At 36.8% G+C, this 16,904-nt stretch overlaps 1 protein-coding gene across 1 annotated transcript in view; it reads left to right on the top strand.

Moving 5' to 3' along the window:
- The window catches only part of LOC149802588 (degenerin unc-8-like), an 80,373-nt gene extending 67,346 nt beyond the window's left edge, over positions 1-13,027 (top strand). The window contains exons 11-12 of the mRNA XM_089953798.1: positions 525-606; positions 7,221-13,027. Coding sequence (XP_089809924.1) covers positions 525-606; positions 7,221-7,391 — 253 coding nt within the window. The 3' untranslated portion in view covers positions 7,392-13,027. The remainder of the gene's footprint in view (positions 1-524; positions 607-7,220) is intronic.
- Positions 13,028-16,904: the final 3,877 nt, after the last annotated feature.

Genomic DNA, 16,904 nt, shown 5'->3' with positions numbered 1-16,904 from the left:
AACTGTAAACAGTATTTGTTTCTAGAAAATTATAAGGTCAGAATCAAACTTGTATCCAGAACTCAAACTTAGTAAACATGTTTACCCTACATGATATTAGACATGTACACCAAACTCCTACCCTCAATTATGGACAGAGGTCAATAACACAATACAAAATTATATACACATGACAATATGTTTGTTTAGAAATATTTTGTTAAGAGATAACCAGATATTTCAAGTTTTTCCTTGAATTTGTGTAGGGCTAATTACTGTTTTGGTGGTGTATCAACACTTGATAGGTTATGTCGGACACAAGCAAGTGGACAAAAGTGTCATATCCAGAGACATGCCACAGTGGCTAAATTTGACTGACTTGGGCAGAAAATTCAAATCCATACCCACTGGGTCATGAGTCAGCACTCTATCTACATAGACTGTGACTGCAATTTGTACTATTATTCAGAATGATACAGTTAGAGTAATTAAAAACTTGTTTTGAATGCATTCCAAAATTAAATGTCACATTTATTCTCTTCCAGGTACCAGTATAATTTCCTGAGAGTTGTCATTTACTTTGAGGATCTGAATTATGAATCAATAGAACAGGAGCCTTTGTACGAGGTATACAATACTGTAATGTGTATTTTAATGATACTGTGTACCAGCCAGATGGAAATAGATGAGTATCCCTACACACACACACACACACACACACACACACACAGAGTCTCTAAAGATCTCCCTCCACCCTTTGTGTCCTCCCTTTGCCTTTCTATGTATTTTCTATCCACTCATCTAGAATTCTCCCATCTCCACCCTCTAGGTCACTAAATAACCTCCAAAAACGTTTTATTTTCTTTTAATTAATATTGATCTTGTATCCTTTTGTATTTTCAAAAGTCAGAGCATCCTAAATTTCGTCCTTGGTAATCATTTGTTTGGACACAACAAAATGATCCTTTCTTCCAAAAAGTGACCTTCCATTGCAAAAACAAAATGCTTATATCTTAAGATATACCCACCTGACCGCATCTCTGTTAAAAAATATCTAGCTAGTGTACCATCTTACAATGGTTTGTCTGGTTCAAGGGACTTGTTTACCATCTTATAATTTGCCATCTTATAATGCTCTTGTCTGGTTCAAGGGACTTGTTTACCATCTTATAATTTACCATCTTATAATGCTTTGTCTTGTTCAAGTTACTTCTTTACCATCTTATAATTTACCATCTTATAATGCTCTTGTCTGGTTTAAGGGACTTGTTTACCATCTTATAATTTACCATCTTATAATGCTTTGTCTGTGTGAAGTTCTATGTGACTCACTGTTATGCGTTGGAGTGGGGTGCTCCCAATATTTATTTGAATTATTGTGGAATTCCCGCCCTGGCTCGTTTTTGTAGGAAGTGAAATTAGTGATAGAGAGAGGTAAAGCTCCGAGCCCCCAGTCAGCAATACCGACAATTAAATTATTAAGAACACAAAGGTGAAATCCAAAAGAATAACAATTTAATACAAATTAAACGATATTAATTTCTCAACCAATCTACTTCCTCTCGACCATGTGACAACCTATTTCATCACGTGATTATAGTGTGAGATGGCTTTCCCCTGTACTTGGTTTCTACTCATCTGTGTTTACTATTCCAATTGCTTTCCTCCTTCCGGCGTTCTCTGATTCTTCCTGTCCTCTTCCCCTTTTGTCTTCTTTTCTCCTCCTCCTTTTCTTTCTCTCTTTCTCCTTCAACGAGGCTTGTTCCCCGCCTACTTCTGTTCTCTATTTCTCCTTCAACGAAGCTTGTTCTCCGCCTACTTCTATCCTGTCTCTCTGAGACTCGGGACTTGACTAGTCTGTCCCCAAAAGCTTCCTTTACGAAGCTTTCTGTCCTTAGAATGTACTAAGAGTTTTCTCGCCAAATCACGAGTGGCTCCCTCGGAGTGAGTATATTCTGCTTTACCAGTATGACGGCTTACAAATCACTAATTCGTTGTCAGTCCGACTGACTGTTAAGTTCTGGTTCGAATTGATGGCCCCACCTTTCCTCAGTTCTGATTGGATATCAATTCTACCCCCAGTCGCTCCAGATTAACAGACGAGCCTCAGGCCATCTGTCAAAGCGGGGAGATTTACGACAGCGTTGAGGGTCCTTTGTTCTCAGAACAAAGCTTCTAACATCTATATGCTAGTGTTAACACCTAACGGGGGGGGGGTCTTGTACAAACAAAATCGCCACAACAGTGCAGGGTCGACATACTCATTGCGCTAATCCATTCCTTTGTTCCTAACTTACGTAATCGCGGGCAGGCAAACGTGACAATCCCCCCACGCTTGAGAATAAAATCGGGATTTTATTCAACAAATTACTTGAAATGCAAATGCGCGTTACTGCGCGTAATAAAATAACAAAATTATAGCGACACTACACGCTGACTACGGACACGAATATATACACAACATACGGTTATCTACGAAGCAATCTATGACATTTCAGCGCCCCTACTCATGAAATCAGCGCCTACATTCTCGGTTCCTTTCACATATCTAATCTGCATCTGGTACTGCTGTAAGAACAGCGACCATCGCATCAAGCATCCATTCGATAATTTCGCCTGCGCGAGATAGGCGAGAGGTTGGTGGTCAGTTTCCAATATGAACTTGCATCCGTACAAGTACCGCTCGAACCGTGATATTCCGAACACGATTCCGAGGCATTCCCTCTCCGATACGGAGTAGTTCTTCTCGGCAGCAGACAGTTTCCGACTGCCGTACGCGACAGGAAAAAGTGTACCCTCGTGCTCTTGCAGTAGTACTGCTCCAAGTCCCGTGTCACAAGCGTCAGTACGAAGCACAAAGTCTTTGGACAGGTCTGGTAGACGGACAACCGCGTCGGATGTAAGCCTATCCTTTAGCGTTTGGAAAGCATGCTCACACGAATCAGTCCAAATAACTTTACTCGGGGCCCGTTTCTTGGTTAGGTCAGACAACGGCCCCGCAATCGCACTGAAATTGGCCACATACCTCAGGTAATACCCGGCCAATCCCAGGAATGACCTCACCTCAGTTTTTGTGGTGGGCCGTGCGGCGTTTCTCAGCTGCTCCACATTCGAAATCTCTGGGGACAGCGTGCCTTGGCTCAGGGTATGTCCCAAATAGTCCAATGTCCGGAACCCAAGGTGACATTTGGAAGGGCGAGCTGTCAATCCCGCCTGACGTAGCCGCTCCAAAACGTCAGCTAACAGAGTAAGGTGTTCACCCCATGTCTCTGTGGCTAACAAGAGGTCATCCATGAAGTTGTGGACACCCCTATCGCGAAAAGGGTTCCAACAGCTTCAGCATCATCCTAGTAAAGACGCTGGGCGCGTTGTGTACCCCGAACGGCATGACCAATCACTGGTAGGTCCCATCGGGAGTAGCAAAAGTGAGCTTTGCCCTATTCTCCTCCCTTACCGGAATTTGCCAATAGCCCTTGGACAAATCCAGCTTGGAGAAATATTTCGCTTTCGAGACAGAAGCGAAAATATGTTCCGGGTCAAGTAGCATTTCGACTTGAAATTCTGTCACCTGATTCAGCTTCCGGTAGTCGACACAAAACCGATGGGTGCCATCCTTCTTCTGCACTAGGACTACCGGAGTGCTGTACGGAGAGTCGGCGGGTTCGATTACTCCCAGAGCAATCATCTGCTCGATCTCCTTCCTTACGACTTGTCGTTTTGAGTGGGGCAAGGGGTAGGGTTTCCGTTGGACTGGCTGGTCGTCAACCAGCTTTAACCCGAACTCGACAAGCGACGTTCTCCCGGGTATTTCCGTAAGCACATCGGAATACCCGGCCAGCAACATCTCAATCTCTTCCCGCTGTACCGCAGTCAACATGGGGTCGCACTCCACGTCCGAGGGTATCTCAGCCCTCGTTAACGGTCAGCTCAGAACAGTGTTGGCACCTTCCGTATCGCCTTAGGCGTCCTCGGTGACTATCGTGGCGATAACAAAATCGCTGATGGTCTCTCTTTCCCGGTATCTGTTAAGGAGATTGGCATGGTACAATTTCTCCTTCGTTGGTAGCCGTATCTGATAGGTTTGACCTCCGACCTTCTCGGTGACAACGTATGGACCCCTCCAGGAAACTTGCAACTTGTTGTGTTCTTGGGGCAGCAGCAACAACACCTTGTCCCCTACTTCAAACTGGCGTGGTTTTGCGCGCTTGTTGTAATTTTTCGCCTGACGCGCCTTCACTCGCTTGAGGTTCTCTTGTGCAAGGGAACAAACTTCCTCCAGTTTGTTGCGCAAGTCCGCGACGTACTGGTAGGTAGTGCGTACCTCCTCCACAGCGTGATCGTCCGTCCGCAGTTGTCTCAGTACGGCGATTGGGCCACGTACGGTCCTCCCGTACAAGAGTTCAAAGGGAGAAAATCCTAAACTTGCTTGGGGTACTTCCCGATATGCGAAAAGCATTGCAGGAATGTATCTATCTCAATCTTTAGGGCGGCCTTCGCACAGCTTCTTGAGCGTGTTCTTCAATGTCCCGTTAAACCGTTCGACCAGCCCGTTACATTGAGGGTGATACGGTGTAGTCGTAAGATGTTTAGAAAATACAATCTTTTAAAAGTAATTTCAATTCATTGTTAGAAACACATATTGTAGTTAATTATAACAACAATATTGCAGCTTTTAAAAAATCTCAGTAAGAAATACTTGATGATGCCTGAATGGAAAACAAAACAATACAATGTTTTTTTTTCTTATGTTATTTATAGATGCACAGATTCGTGATGTTGATGTAAATCTAAATTATAATGTGTTGTTATATGGTAGTTTTATTATCATTTCTGTCAAAGGGCATTTGACTCCATGGAATTGAAATTAATAAATAAATGTATAAAATGGGATAGAAAGTTCTTCAGGTCAGAGCATGTGATACTATGTCTGACTAGTTCAGGTTTTGGGGTTATTTTCAATACCGAGTCAGTTATTTAGGGTTATTTTCAATACCAAGTCAGTTATTTAGGGTTATTTTCGATACCAAGTCAGTTATTTGGGGTTATTTTCAATATCAAGTCAGTTATTTGGGGTTATTTTCAATACCAAGTCAGTTATTTAGGGTTATTTTCAATATCAAGTCAGTTATTTGGGGTTATTTTCAATACCAAGTCTGTTATTTGGGGTTATTTTCAATACCTAATCAGTTATTTGGGGTTATTTTTAATAACGAGTCAGTTATTTGGGGTTGAATCTAACTTATGTAATTTTGATACATAGATGTGCTTCTTAATCCTTCAAATGATAACTGCATATATGATATTTACCCCCACCCCCAAGAAACATTTGTTTGCTATTATTTTGTAACTGTAAAAATACATGTTGCAATTATGTAAATTTATGCAAGAGCAGATATTTCACATCTCTTATTTGATGTCTCTGAATCAATCCATGCTTTTAATTAATTTTATAGTATATAGTTTCACTTTGTCCACATTAGATGAATCCTTTTATAAAACATAATGTTAAAAATCTTCAAGGATTTTGTGGCATTTTTTCACTTTTTTCCCTTTTTCTCATGAAGAGAGTGTGACTTGTTTTTTTAAATTTATAATACTATTTATTGTCATAAAGACTAATGCGTTATGGCTTTGATAGCAGGTAACAATGGCAATGACATGAACATGATATTATTGTTTCTGTTGATGCTGATTTCATGTTGACATAACTAATTATCATTATCATTACTACCACTATTATCACCATTATCATCTCTGCACATTTCATGGGGGAAAAAATATGACTAATATGACTCTGCACAAGCATATAAGTTTGTGATATGATGCATATCGTCCTTCACTGTCAAAGATATCATGCAAATCATCCCCAGCTGTTTAAAGACATTTAATGCAAAACCTCCTACAATGTCAAAGATAATGCAGATCCTCATACACTGTCAAAGATAATGCAGATCCTCATACACTGTCAAAGATAATGCAGATCCTCATACACTGTCAAAGATAATGCAAAACCTCCTACACTGTCAAAGATAATGCAAAACCTCCTACAATGTCAAAGATAATGCAGATCCTCATACACTGTCAAAGATAATGCAAAACCTCCTACACTGTCAAAGATACTGCAAAACCTCCTGCACTGTCAAAGATAATGCAGATCCTCCTACACTGTCAAAGATAATGCAGATCCTCCTACACTGTCAAAGATAATGCAGATCCTCATACACTGTCAAAGATAATGCAGATCCTCATACACTGTCAATTATATGTTGCATGTTATGACTCTATGGTCTTAAACTAAGTAGCAAAAATGAGCAAAGACCAACAGGTTTTGTAAAATTCATTTTGTAAAATTCAACAAACAATTAATTTCTCTATAATACAAAGTGAAAATTCAAAACAAACTAACAGCATTGTGAATTAAATCCCAAATAGTCCTAACAGTTCTATCACAAGTCCAAATGTATTGGATTGTAAATGAATTCTAGTGGTGCTCCAAATGAATTCCAATATTAAATTTGCTGATATGCTAATAGCCTGAAATGTGGTGACATGTTCACAGTCTTGATGTATCACAATGATTTACTTGAAAATGTCCTTGAATAAATTCACAGTAATCCCAAAATAGTCATATAGGTCAAGATGTATTAATGAGCACTTTGTAATTTAAATAAATAAATCCTCCCAAATTAAAGACTGAACACAACTATAAGACTAATGCCACTTCTGATGTTAAGGTTAGAATGAATAATCCTAAAGTAAACAACTTTATATACACCTCTGCTTGACCTAGGTCACAATTACCATTTTCTAAAATAATATCATCAAAATGGAAAATTCCTTTCTGGAACCTTCTAAGGTCAGAATCAAATCTATCAATAACTCAGACTGAAGTAAAACTTGTTTACAATTAATAATTATATTAATAAATACTTTACAATGATTGACAAATATTATCTATGCATTATGTTGCTTACAACATGAATGTCATTAGTCAGGTAGGCCCTTACAATCAATAATCATGAAAAATGTGAATACACAAAAAATATTAAGTACAAATAAAATGTATGTCCTCCTATACTATGAAGATAAAGGACTGTCATGAGGGCTTCTATCCTGTGTTATTATTATTATTATGTTCCAGGCTACACATTTTCTGACAGATATTGGTGGAGCATTAGGGCTGTTCATGTGGGCTTCTATTTTGTGTTGTTGTTATTATTATTATTATTATTATGTTCCAGGCTACACGTTTTCTGTCAGATATTGGTGGAGCACTAGGACTGTTCACTGGGGCTTCTGTCCTGACCATTGTAGAATTACTTCAATTTGTTGCTGAAATTATCATCTATTTTAGCAATAAGAGACATTACAAGACAAAAGTTGAAGCATTCAAGCAAATAGTCCCAGATTAGAGGATCATTCAAACAACCAGTCTCAGATTAGAGGATCATTCAAACAACCAGTCTCAGATTAGAGCATCATTCATACAAGTCTCAGATTAGAGGATCATTCATACAACTGGTCTGTGATTAGAGGATTTTTCATACAACCAGTCTCAGACTAGAGGATCATTCATACAACCAGTCTCAGACTAGAGGATCATTCATACAACAAGTCTCAGATTAGAGGATCATTCATACAACCAGTCTCAGATTAGAGGATCACTCATACAACCAGTCCCAGAACTGAGGATCATTTAATATTCAGATTTAACAATTACTTTAGCATTTGTGTTTTTAATTCACAAATTCCTGCGTTTTTATAAAACCTGACATGCACACAATCAGTTAAGATTATAAAAATGACCAAAGAAGGTCACAGTGTTTTGCTTCTCTGTCAATAAAACCAAGTAAGTTCATGGTATGGCACAGTGTCCAGTGTGTGTTGCTCTTCAAGTGTTGTTTGTAAAGGTAATTCTTAAAACCAGCTTGGACAATTTAGATCAAACACAGTAGGAATATTTCTCAGTTGACTATGCCAATATCTTTTTTAAATCAAACTTGCAATGAATATATCTTAGGATACATTCTACTAAAATTGAATCCAGGATTGCTCTGCTAAAAATGTCATGACTTCCATAGCAGTTGGGTGGAAAATCTTCAATAATACTTTCTTTGCATCAGGTACAGCTATTGGTATTAATATGTAAACAACCTTTCCATACTTCTCAACTTTTCAAACTCCAGGAAGGGAGACTTAATAAAAAATAGGAAGATTGGGACTTAAAATCTGGAGGTTTTTGTGGCATTTTTAAGGCCTCTTCTGGGTCCAGTATGCATGAAATTCTCATTGGACGTGCTGATTCTCCCTGTGATGTGACTTATTTTCCCCCTGGATGTGCACCCATTTCATATTCTGATCAGTTGTGGCCAAACTGCACAATAGCTAAAAGTTAGTCTTTAGTAAACAAGCAAGAAAGCCAGTGTGACTAATTAACAGTTAATCCTTATTACTGAAATTATCTTGTGAAATGGACTGGCCCTCCAACATAATTCAAAGAAACCATGTTCTACGGTGTGTGTTATGTAAGCATCACTAACTGATTGGAAAATAAATGATGCCCTATTTTGTTTTAACTAGCAGTGCCTAAATATGCAGTCTCAGGCTACCAATTATGTGTAACTATTTTTTATCCCACCTTATTTCCTTATTGTCAACTCATAAGGCATTTAACATTGTTTACTAAATAACATATATATTCTGAATTAGTTTTTTTTAGTACAAATATGCTGTGTGGTATGTGGTTTCATTACTTCTTTTAATTTAATGATGGTAATTGACATTTGTATATACAGTACAGTAAAACCAGGTGTTTACTCTTTCAAGTTTCTTTAGTAGAAATGGAAATGCTACAACATTCACAGTGATCATTCTTTGGAATGAAACTAATTACTGACATTTTTACTGTCATGGTTTATTTCCAGACTTTAATATTATTGCAGTGGTAAAGAAAAAACAAAAATTTATGTGAACAATGTTTATACTTTGCATTCTATTTACTTAAGAAAAAAATTCATTGTTGTGTGATAATAATTATTTCATCACAACAATATTCACATGTGATAAAATAAAACATAGCTACTGTGGATTGCATATGATGTATCTATTTATGTAGGAATTTATTAGGAGAAAGAAAATCAACAGACATAATGTAATAATCAGGAGTTCTCTGCAAAACTCAGGAGATATTATGAAATTGGGAGGTAGGCGTGGAAAGACCCTCCTTGTGTGAGAGTTGACAAGTATGCCTTTTTCTCCAAACACTGCCTTGTACAATAAATCAAAATATATCAATGGACAGTTAAACAACATTTCACATGCAACAAAATTCCACCAAATACCTAGAATTAAGCCAATACAACTGCCTTATTACAATAAATGTATGGTTTCATCAATGTATTCAGGGCAAGTGATATCAGATCCACCCAGGCCTCTTATTTTAAGCATTTACTTCCTCATCTACAAATATCTGGCTTAATGATATGCATGCAGTCTCAACGGTATTATATCACCGTAGCAAAAACAAATACAGAACACTGGTAACTTTTGTTTCAGCTACATCAATACAATTCCTCATTTTTGTCCCTGTCTCTCACACCAAATATAGGTCACTGTAACTTAATATGGTAAGATTTCAATTTTTGTTCTCCATATTCATGTTCATTTCATCAAGAAAATTTATACTTATAATAATTTTAATTAACCATTTGACATAAATAATTTAATCATGTGATCATTTTTCATCCTAACAAAAATGAACATGAAGTACGATATTTTCACATAAATTCATGCAAGATTTTTTACTTAAAGTCAAGGGAAAACATCAAGCAGATTTGTAAATGTTTTAATTTTCTCTTAAGCAAGCTGGTTTTTATTGGCATTTATGTAATTTTACATAGTTAACATAATTTCAAGTTTCCTATTCCATTTGTTACCATGACTACCAAATTTTACTTGTGCTGCCGATATGTGCATGCTGTGAGAGATGTGGCTGATCTAACAAAGATTCTGGATAAAAGATCAAAGACAGTGTAGTAATTTGGTGTTTACAAAAAGACAAAGGTTTTCTCTGTCTTACTGTTTGTCTTCTTGATTGCACAAAAAAAGATGAATAAAAACTATTCAGTACGTTTTTCACAGATGTACTAAGTAAATGAACACAATTTTCAAGCTTGTCGTTTTAAGCAATGTATCATCATCACAATAAACTGAATGGAATAAATGTATCATTCAAATTTGTCCTTTTCGATTTTAGCAGTACTGGTACTTGTGATTTATGATTGCTTTAAGTTTTAGCTGACCTGGTAGTTGTTAATAAAATATAAAATATTTAAACAAGTTTATCAAAATAAAATGCTCAACATAATTTGACCAACATTGATAGAAAGCATCTGGTAATAAAGGACTTTCAGTATTGGGCAAATAATGGTGATGTGCCAGCAAATATGGATGATGTACTCCTTATAGAGAAAACCATTGTCATCATTACATATATAATCAGCATCATCCACAAACAGCTAAATACAGTGGAGACTTTGTCATTTGATGTTTTGAGGAACACTATCAACCTAGAACAGCCATCAATGCATCCATGTGTTGTTCTTCCCCATCCATAAACATAATAAGGCATGAACATATTAGAATAAATTACATCATATTACAATAAATTACATCATATTACAATAAATTACATCATATTACAATAAATTACATCATATTACAAAAAAATTACATCATATTACAATAAATTAACTCATATAAAAAATTTTGACAAATATGTTTCCCACACACCCATGGACACAGTAAGAAAACCTTGAACATTGTTGACAATGATATTCAAGGTTTCTCCTTAAGCTGGTTAGACAAGCAATACAGGAACTTATAGCTCACAAACTTTAGCCCCACAGCAATAAAACCCTCAAATTTCAGGTGAATCCAACCACTAATGTGGAAAATATGCAACTTAAACTCTAGCATTTTTCATGCTGGTGCCACTGCTGCCTACAAAGTTATCTATGATATCTCACCATACTAATATGCAGGTGGGACAAAAACAGCTACTTTGTAAACTGAGTCACCATACTCTGCTTCAAGCTGATATTTTTTCCCATCAATTCTATCTGTTTAGTCAAGTTGTAAATTTATCTCGTAAAATGTACTAGATTTTATAGTGTAATGATGCTAATACTAATTCATGAACTTACATTAAATACACAGTTTATTCCATTCTCGTACAATACATTTTAAACCATCTTGCTATCAAGTTTATTGGTACTTATCTCAAAGTCACTAAAATCAATCTGTATATCTAAATCTCATCTAAAGCATTATTATCTCTTGTGTTCTTCAACACATCTTTGATCAGACAAAGTATCTCTTGTGTTCTTCAACACATCTTTGATCAAATTATCTCTTGTGTTCTTCAACACATCTTTGATCAGACAAATTATCTCTTGTGTTCTTCAACACACCTTTGATCAAATTATCTCTTGTGTTCTTCAACACATCTTTGATCAGACAAATTATATCTTGTGTACTTCAACACATCTTTGATCAAACAAATTATCTCTTGTGTACTTCAAACATATCTTTGATCAGATAAATTATCTCTTGTGTTCTTCAACCATCTTTGATCAAACAAATTATCTCTTGATGCAAATATTGCTGCTTCATAACTCAAGATTTCTACAAACTCTCTGAAATCAGTTGAATTCAAAACAATCAAGAATTGTGACATTGATTATATTTTGTAAATAATTTCAAGCCCTTCAAGAAATCTTAAATAAATGACTTAGCCTGTGGTACAGAAATTAATAAATAAAGATATTTATTTATTATACAGTAATGCAATTACACTGTGTTTCACCTCTACAGTTTAACAATAGCTCAACTTAATGAAATGTTACATTTAAAAAAAATTCTGTACAAAACATGATAAACGCAGCATTCACAATAAAGGTACCAAATGGCATAGCATACCCCTAACTGTGCCCTACCCTATGAAGGCACTTAACACTAAATTTAATGTGCAGAAACCATCATTTTCTTATATTTATTAAAAATGATCATGACCTTTCACGTTTTAACTCCAGCATCTATAATTTTGATTATTACCTTATATACAAGCCACCCAAAAAGTTTGATCAAGGAACTTATAAAAGAACAATAATTATTCTGCAAAGTCCACTGTTTCTCTAGCAACAATGACCTTGATCTTTAACCTCAAAATAAATAGGCCTCTTCCATATCTCAAACACAAGCCTGCACAAACTTGCCAAGGTATGTGGTCTACAACTAATATTTTATGTTAAAAACATTATTCTTCTCTCAGCAAGGGATCATTATCTTTGGTCTTTCGACCCCAAAATTGAGAGGTTTCTTCAATCACAAAGTTTGGTACAAGTATGTAAAGAAAAATTAATGCTCTTGTGAAGAAAACAGGTTTCTTCATTCAGTGACCATAACCTATTCTATTTTGACCCCCAAACTGATAATGTTTTTCTTATCCCAAGTGCAATTTATCCAGTCTGGTAACTGTAGATGATGGTGAACTCAAGTTGTTAGAAAACTAATTTTTTTTGTAGCATTGACTATGTCCAAGACCTTTGACCCTAAAATCCTTCCTTACCCCAAAGTGCAATCCATTCAGAGAGTTTGGCAATTGTAGATGGAGGACAACTTTAGTTATAGTGCAGAAATGAAAATGGTAACAGACAGACGGCCAGACATTAAAACATAATAAACTCCACCTTATGGTGGGCACATAAAAATCGCGTGAGGCAACTATCATGGATGTAATTTAAAAGTATTAATTAATTAGTTTATTTATTGGTCCATCACTGTCAATTTGTATAGTATTCCCCATGTGCCCTGATCTATGAAACAGTTGGGATCCAACTGAAACTTTGAGTTGATACCAGTGAAAATTATATTCATATAGATTTTAACCTGGTGTGATGCTGACAAAGGACTATATTAACCCTTCATTTTTCTTCAAATATTCTAGATGAAAAGAAATTTCAAAGGCTAGAAATTAATGTTCAAAAAAAACCCATGAGTCTCATATATCTATCATTTTCCACAAATTGTCTGGGGATACCACTTTATAAACCTTTCTAGAAACAGCTTAGTTTTCCCTTCAAGTACAGCAGATGGCCCATCTACATGTCATGATGGAATCCATAACTCATTGCCATCTGCACACAAGTAGGCAATTATTGTCTCTAAAATAAGGGTATTTTAACATGTTAATTTCTATTTTTTAAGTATGTCAGACATTAGAGGATCACATGATCCTGACTTTGTGATATGTCAAAGTCTTTGGTCTTTGTAGATTTATGGTTATGTCTATAGATGGTATTGGCAAAATGATGTACGCAGTTTGAATGAAGACACTCACTGTGTGTGTGTGTGATTTGGACTTTTAATGTAACTTTAAAACAATTCAGTCATATTGCTACGATGTCTGCAGTGTGTCACTTTATAGGGATGTCTAGCACTTGGGCATCATGCCGAAGACATGTAGCATCATGTCCAACCCAGTCACATTATCCTAGCTGACATCAAGCCGACCATTCCTCTTAATGCTGAGTGCCCATCGAGGCAGCTGTTAGTACCATTTTTAAACATCTTTGGTGTGACTTGGCCGGGGTTTGAACCTGCAATTTCCTGCATCCTAGGTGGGCATTCTAATCACTAGGCAAATGGAGCAGTCAAGATACTCACTGAATTCCTTTAAAAGTAAATAATGCCACAATTCTGTAAAGTGAAGTTTTTTTTTATGAATATTAAGTCTATTATTACATGGACTGGATTGAATTTTTGTTAATTTTCAATTCTTTCCAACTAATTTATTTTAAACAGAAATTCACTGTTCTTCATAAATAAAGCACTGGTTCAGCTAATTTTTAAGTAGAAAAGGACAAAAAATATCCTAAATTCACTCATTTATTTTTCAAATTTATCACAAAAAAAACTTTACAAAGACAGAATTCGTTTTTGTGTCTTGACAATAAATGACAACTTGTTCTCCGATTGCTTTTAAAAAGATTTTGTGTTTATAAGGACCATGTGTTCACTGCTCTCTGCACTGTAATTCCTACCAGGACTTGGCACCTCACAAACACTGAAACAAAGCGGCATCATAATTTTTGATATGGTCTAACCAATATAAGTAAGATTTAACTGCTTCATGAGTGTGCTCCATTTAAGATCTGTATCCCTTATTTTCCCCATGAGTGCACTCCATTTACAATCTCTATCCCTTTTTTTCCCCCATGTGTGCACTCCATTTACGATCTGTATCCCTTATTTTCCCCATCAGTGCACTCCATTTGTGATCTGTATCCCTTATTTTCCCCCATGTGTGCACTCCATTTACAATCTGTATCCCTTATTTTCCCCCATGTGTGCACTCCATTTATGATCTGTATCCCTTATTTTCCCCATGAGTGCACTCCATTTATGATCTGTATCCCTTATTTTCCCCATGAGTGTACTCCATTTACAATCTGTACCCTTATTTTCCCCATGAGTGCACTCCATTTACGATCTGTAGCCCTTATTTTCCACCAAGTTCACATCATTAACGATCTGTAGCCCATATTTTCCCCACGTGTGCACTCCATTCATGACCTGTAGCCCTTATTTTCCCCATGTGTGCACTCCATTAACTATCTGTAGCCAATATTTTCCCCATGAGTGCGCTCCATTCATGATCTGAGGCCCTTATTTTCCACGTGAGCACTCTATTAACTATCTTTAACCCTTATTTTCCTGACAAGTGCACTCCATTCATGATATGTAGCCCTTATTTTTCCCATGTGCACTCCATTATCCCTTATTTCCCCATGAGTGCACTCTATTCATGATCTGCAACCCTTATCTTTCCCATATGTGTACTCTGTTAACTATCCGTAGCCCATATTTTCCTCCATGTGTGCACTCCATTAATGATCTGTAGCCCATATTTTCCCCATGTGTACAATCTATTAATAATCAGTAGCCCTTATTTCCCCACGTGTGATTACAACGGATACTTTACAAACAATCAGATCTTTGCAAAGATGCCGTTTGTTAAGATGACCATGAGTCCCATGAATGTGATCAAACCTAGATTTGATTTTACATACTCTTTTCAGGCTTGGACTTAACTGTGTGCCATATATTCTTAATAATATTGGTGTCTTGGGTCTCTGATGGCCATGGTTAGTATTCAGTGTTTAATTTTTTCCACTGCTTTATTCTCCTCAAAATATTGATAGCAGAACTGTCTTCCTGGACAGTTCATTCCTCCTTTTCAATAACTGTTCACAAATTTCATCAAAGATGTTCATACACTTGTCAGCATCGCTGTTAGCCTCCACTAGAGTCCGATTTCAAACATCACTGTTAGCAATGAACCCCACCAGAACATTGCAAAATATTTTTGAACTGCATGTATGCACTGTACAAACCTAGCTGACATTTGTATTATACTTTCTTCAAAGTGGCCCAGAGTGGCCGAGTGGTCTAAAGCGCTCACCATTCCATATCATTGCCATCTCACCTCTGTCTGCGTGGGTTTGAGTCCAAGGCTCGGCTAGCGTGGGTACGTGGGAAAGCCTGCCAGTAGCTTCTGGTGGGTCGGTGGTTCTTCTCTGGGTTTTCCAAGGTTCCTCCTCCACCAGTTATACTGGCCGCCATGTATAGCCTATCCTGTGCTGAAAAATGGCGTTAAACCCTAGAACAACAACTTTCTTCAAAGAAAGTACTGATCTTTGCACAAATCAAAATTATTATTAACCATTGGTTTTCAACTGTCCAATGTCCCCCTTTAAACCATGAAATACATGATGAATAATTTTGCTAACTGTCTATAGCTTGCTTTCTTTTAGTGCCTCTCTTGAAACCTAAATACTATATATGATGTTCTAATGACAGCAATTTCAGAAACATGAACACTGATAACTCATTAAAACTACAGGCAACTGCTGCTAATATTGTCTGCGATGGTCAAATAATGTGATGAACAAGGCAATAATGCAAATGATGATAACTTCTCATGGCGAGTTTTGTTCATCTTACTTATCTCCACGTTATATCGATCCCCTGTTGTAAAGCATTTTCAAAAGTTCCTGAATACTAGAATGCGATATACCATTCAATTCAGGTAGTTTTTAACAAAAAAATCTTTCCTGGCTAAATGAATAATCTGTTTCTGACCATCTGTTGTTGTTGTTGTTGTTGTTGTGGGGTTTAACGCCATTTTTCAGCACACGATAGGCTATATATGGCGGCCAGTATTCATGGTGGAGGAAGAACCCGGGAAAACCCCAGAAAGAACCACCGACCCATGAGAAGCTACTGGCATGCTTTCTCACATACCTACATTGGCTGAATCTGAGACTCGATCCGGCGCAGACAGAGGTGAGATGGCAGTGATCCATAACGGAGAACGCTTTAGACCACTCGGCCACTCGGGGCCCCAACCATCTGTAAATTCCTTACTGATACAAGTGTATAATTTTGAACCACAGTAAAGACATGCATCACTGCACACAGATATGAAGCTGATAAAATCATTTTTATCCATGCAGTGACCATCTGAAGCATATTTCATTAACTGACCTCAAAATTTTCGTGCTGAAGTGGCTACTCACTTTGGACCTGGCAATATAATGATCACTGAAAATTAACATTATGCAAGGAAAACCTGGTTTAAAATTATGTGGCCAAACAATAATGCACTACAAGACACACATGACTGTTTTTAAAGTATGACTTCTTTTCATCATTCAAACCTAAGCTTTGCGACCAAACCAAAGTGACTTCAGTTTCATAAAAACATCTCAAAATTTCTTCCATAAATTCAAAGATTTATGTATTTTTCTTCTTGCTTGATTGGTAACAATGATTCTTTCACAGAAACTTCAAAAGCCATCAAG

Source organism: Sinohyriopsis cumingii, chromosome 3 (assembly GCF_028554795.1).
Source record: "Sinohyriopsis cumingii isolate HCF-2022 chromosome 3, ASM2855479v2, whole genome shotgun sequence".
Lineage (NCBI taxonomy): Eukaryota > Metazoa > Mollusca > Bivalvia > Unionida > Unionidae > Sinohyriopsis > Sinohyriopsis cumingii.
Note: the sequence above shows the minus strand (reverse complement) of the source record. Positions and strands in the feature narration are given on the sequence as shown.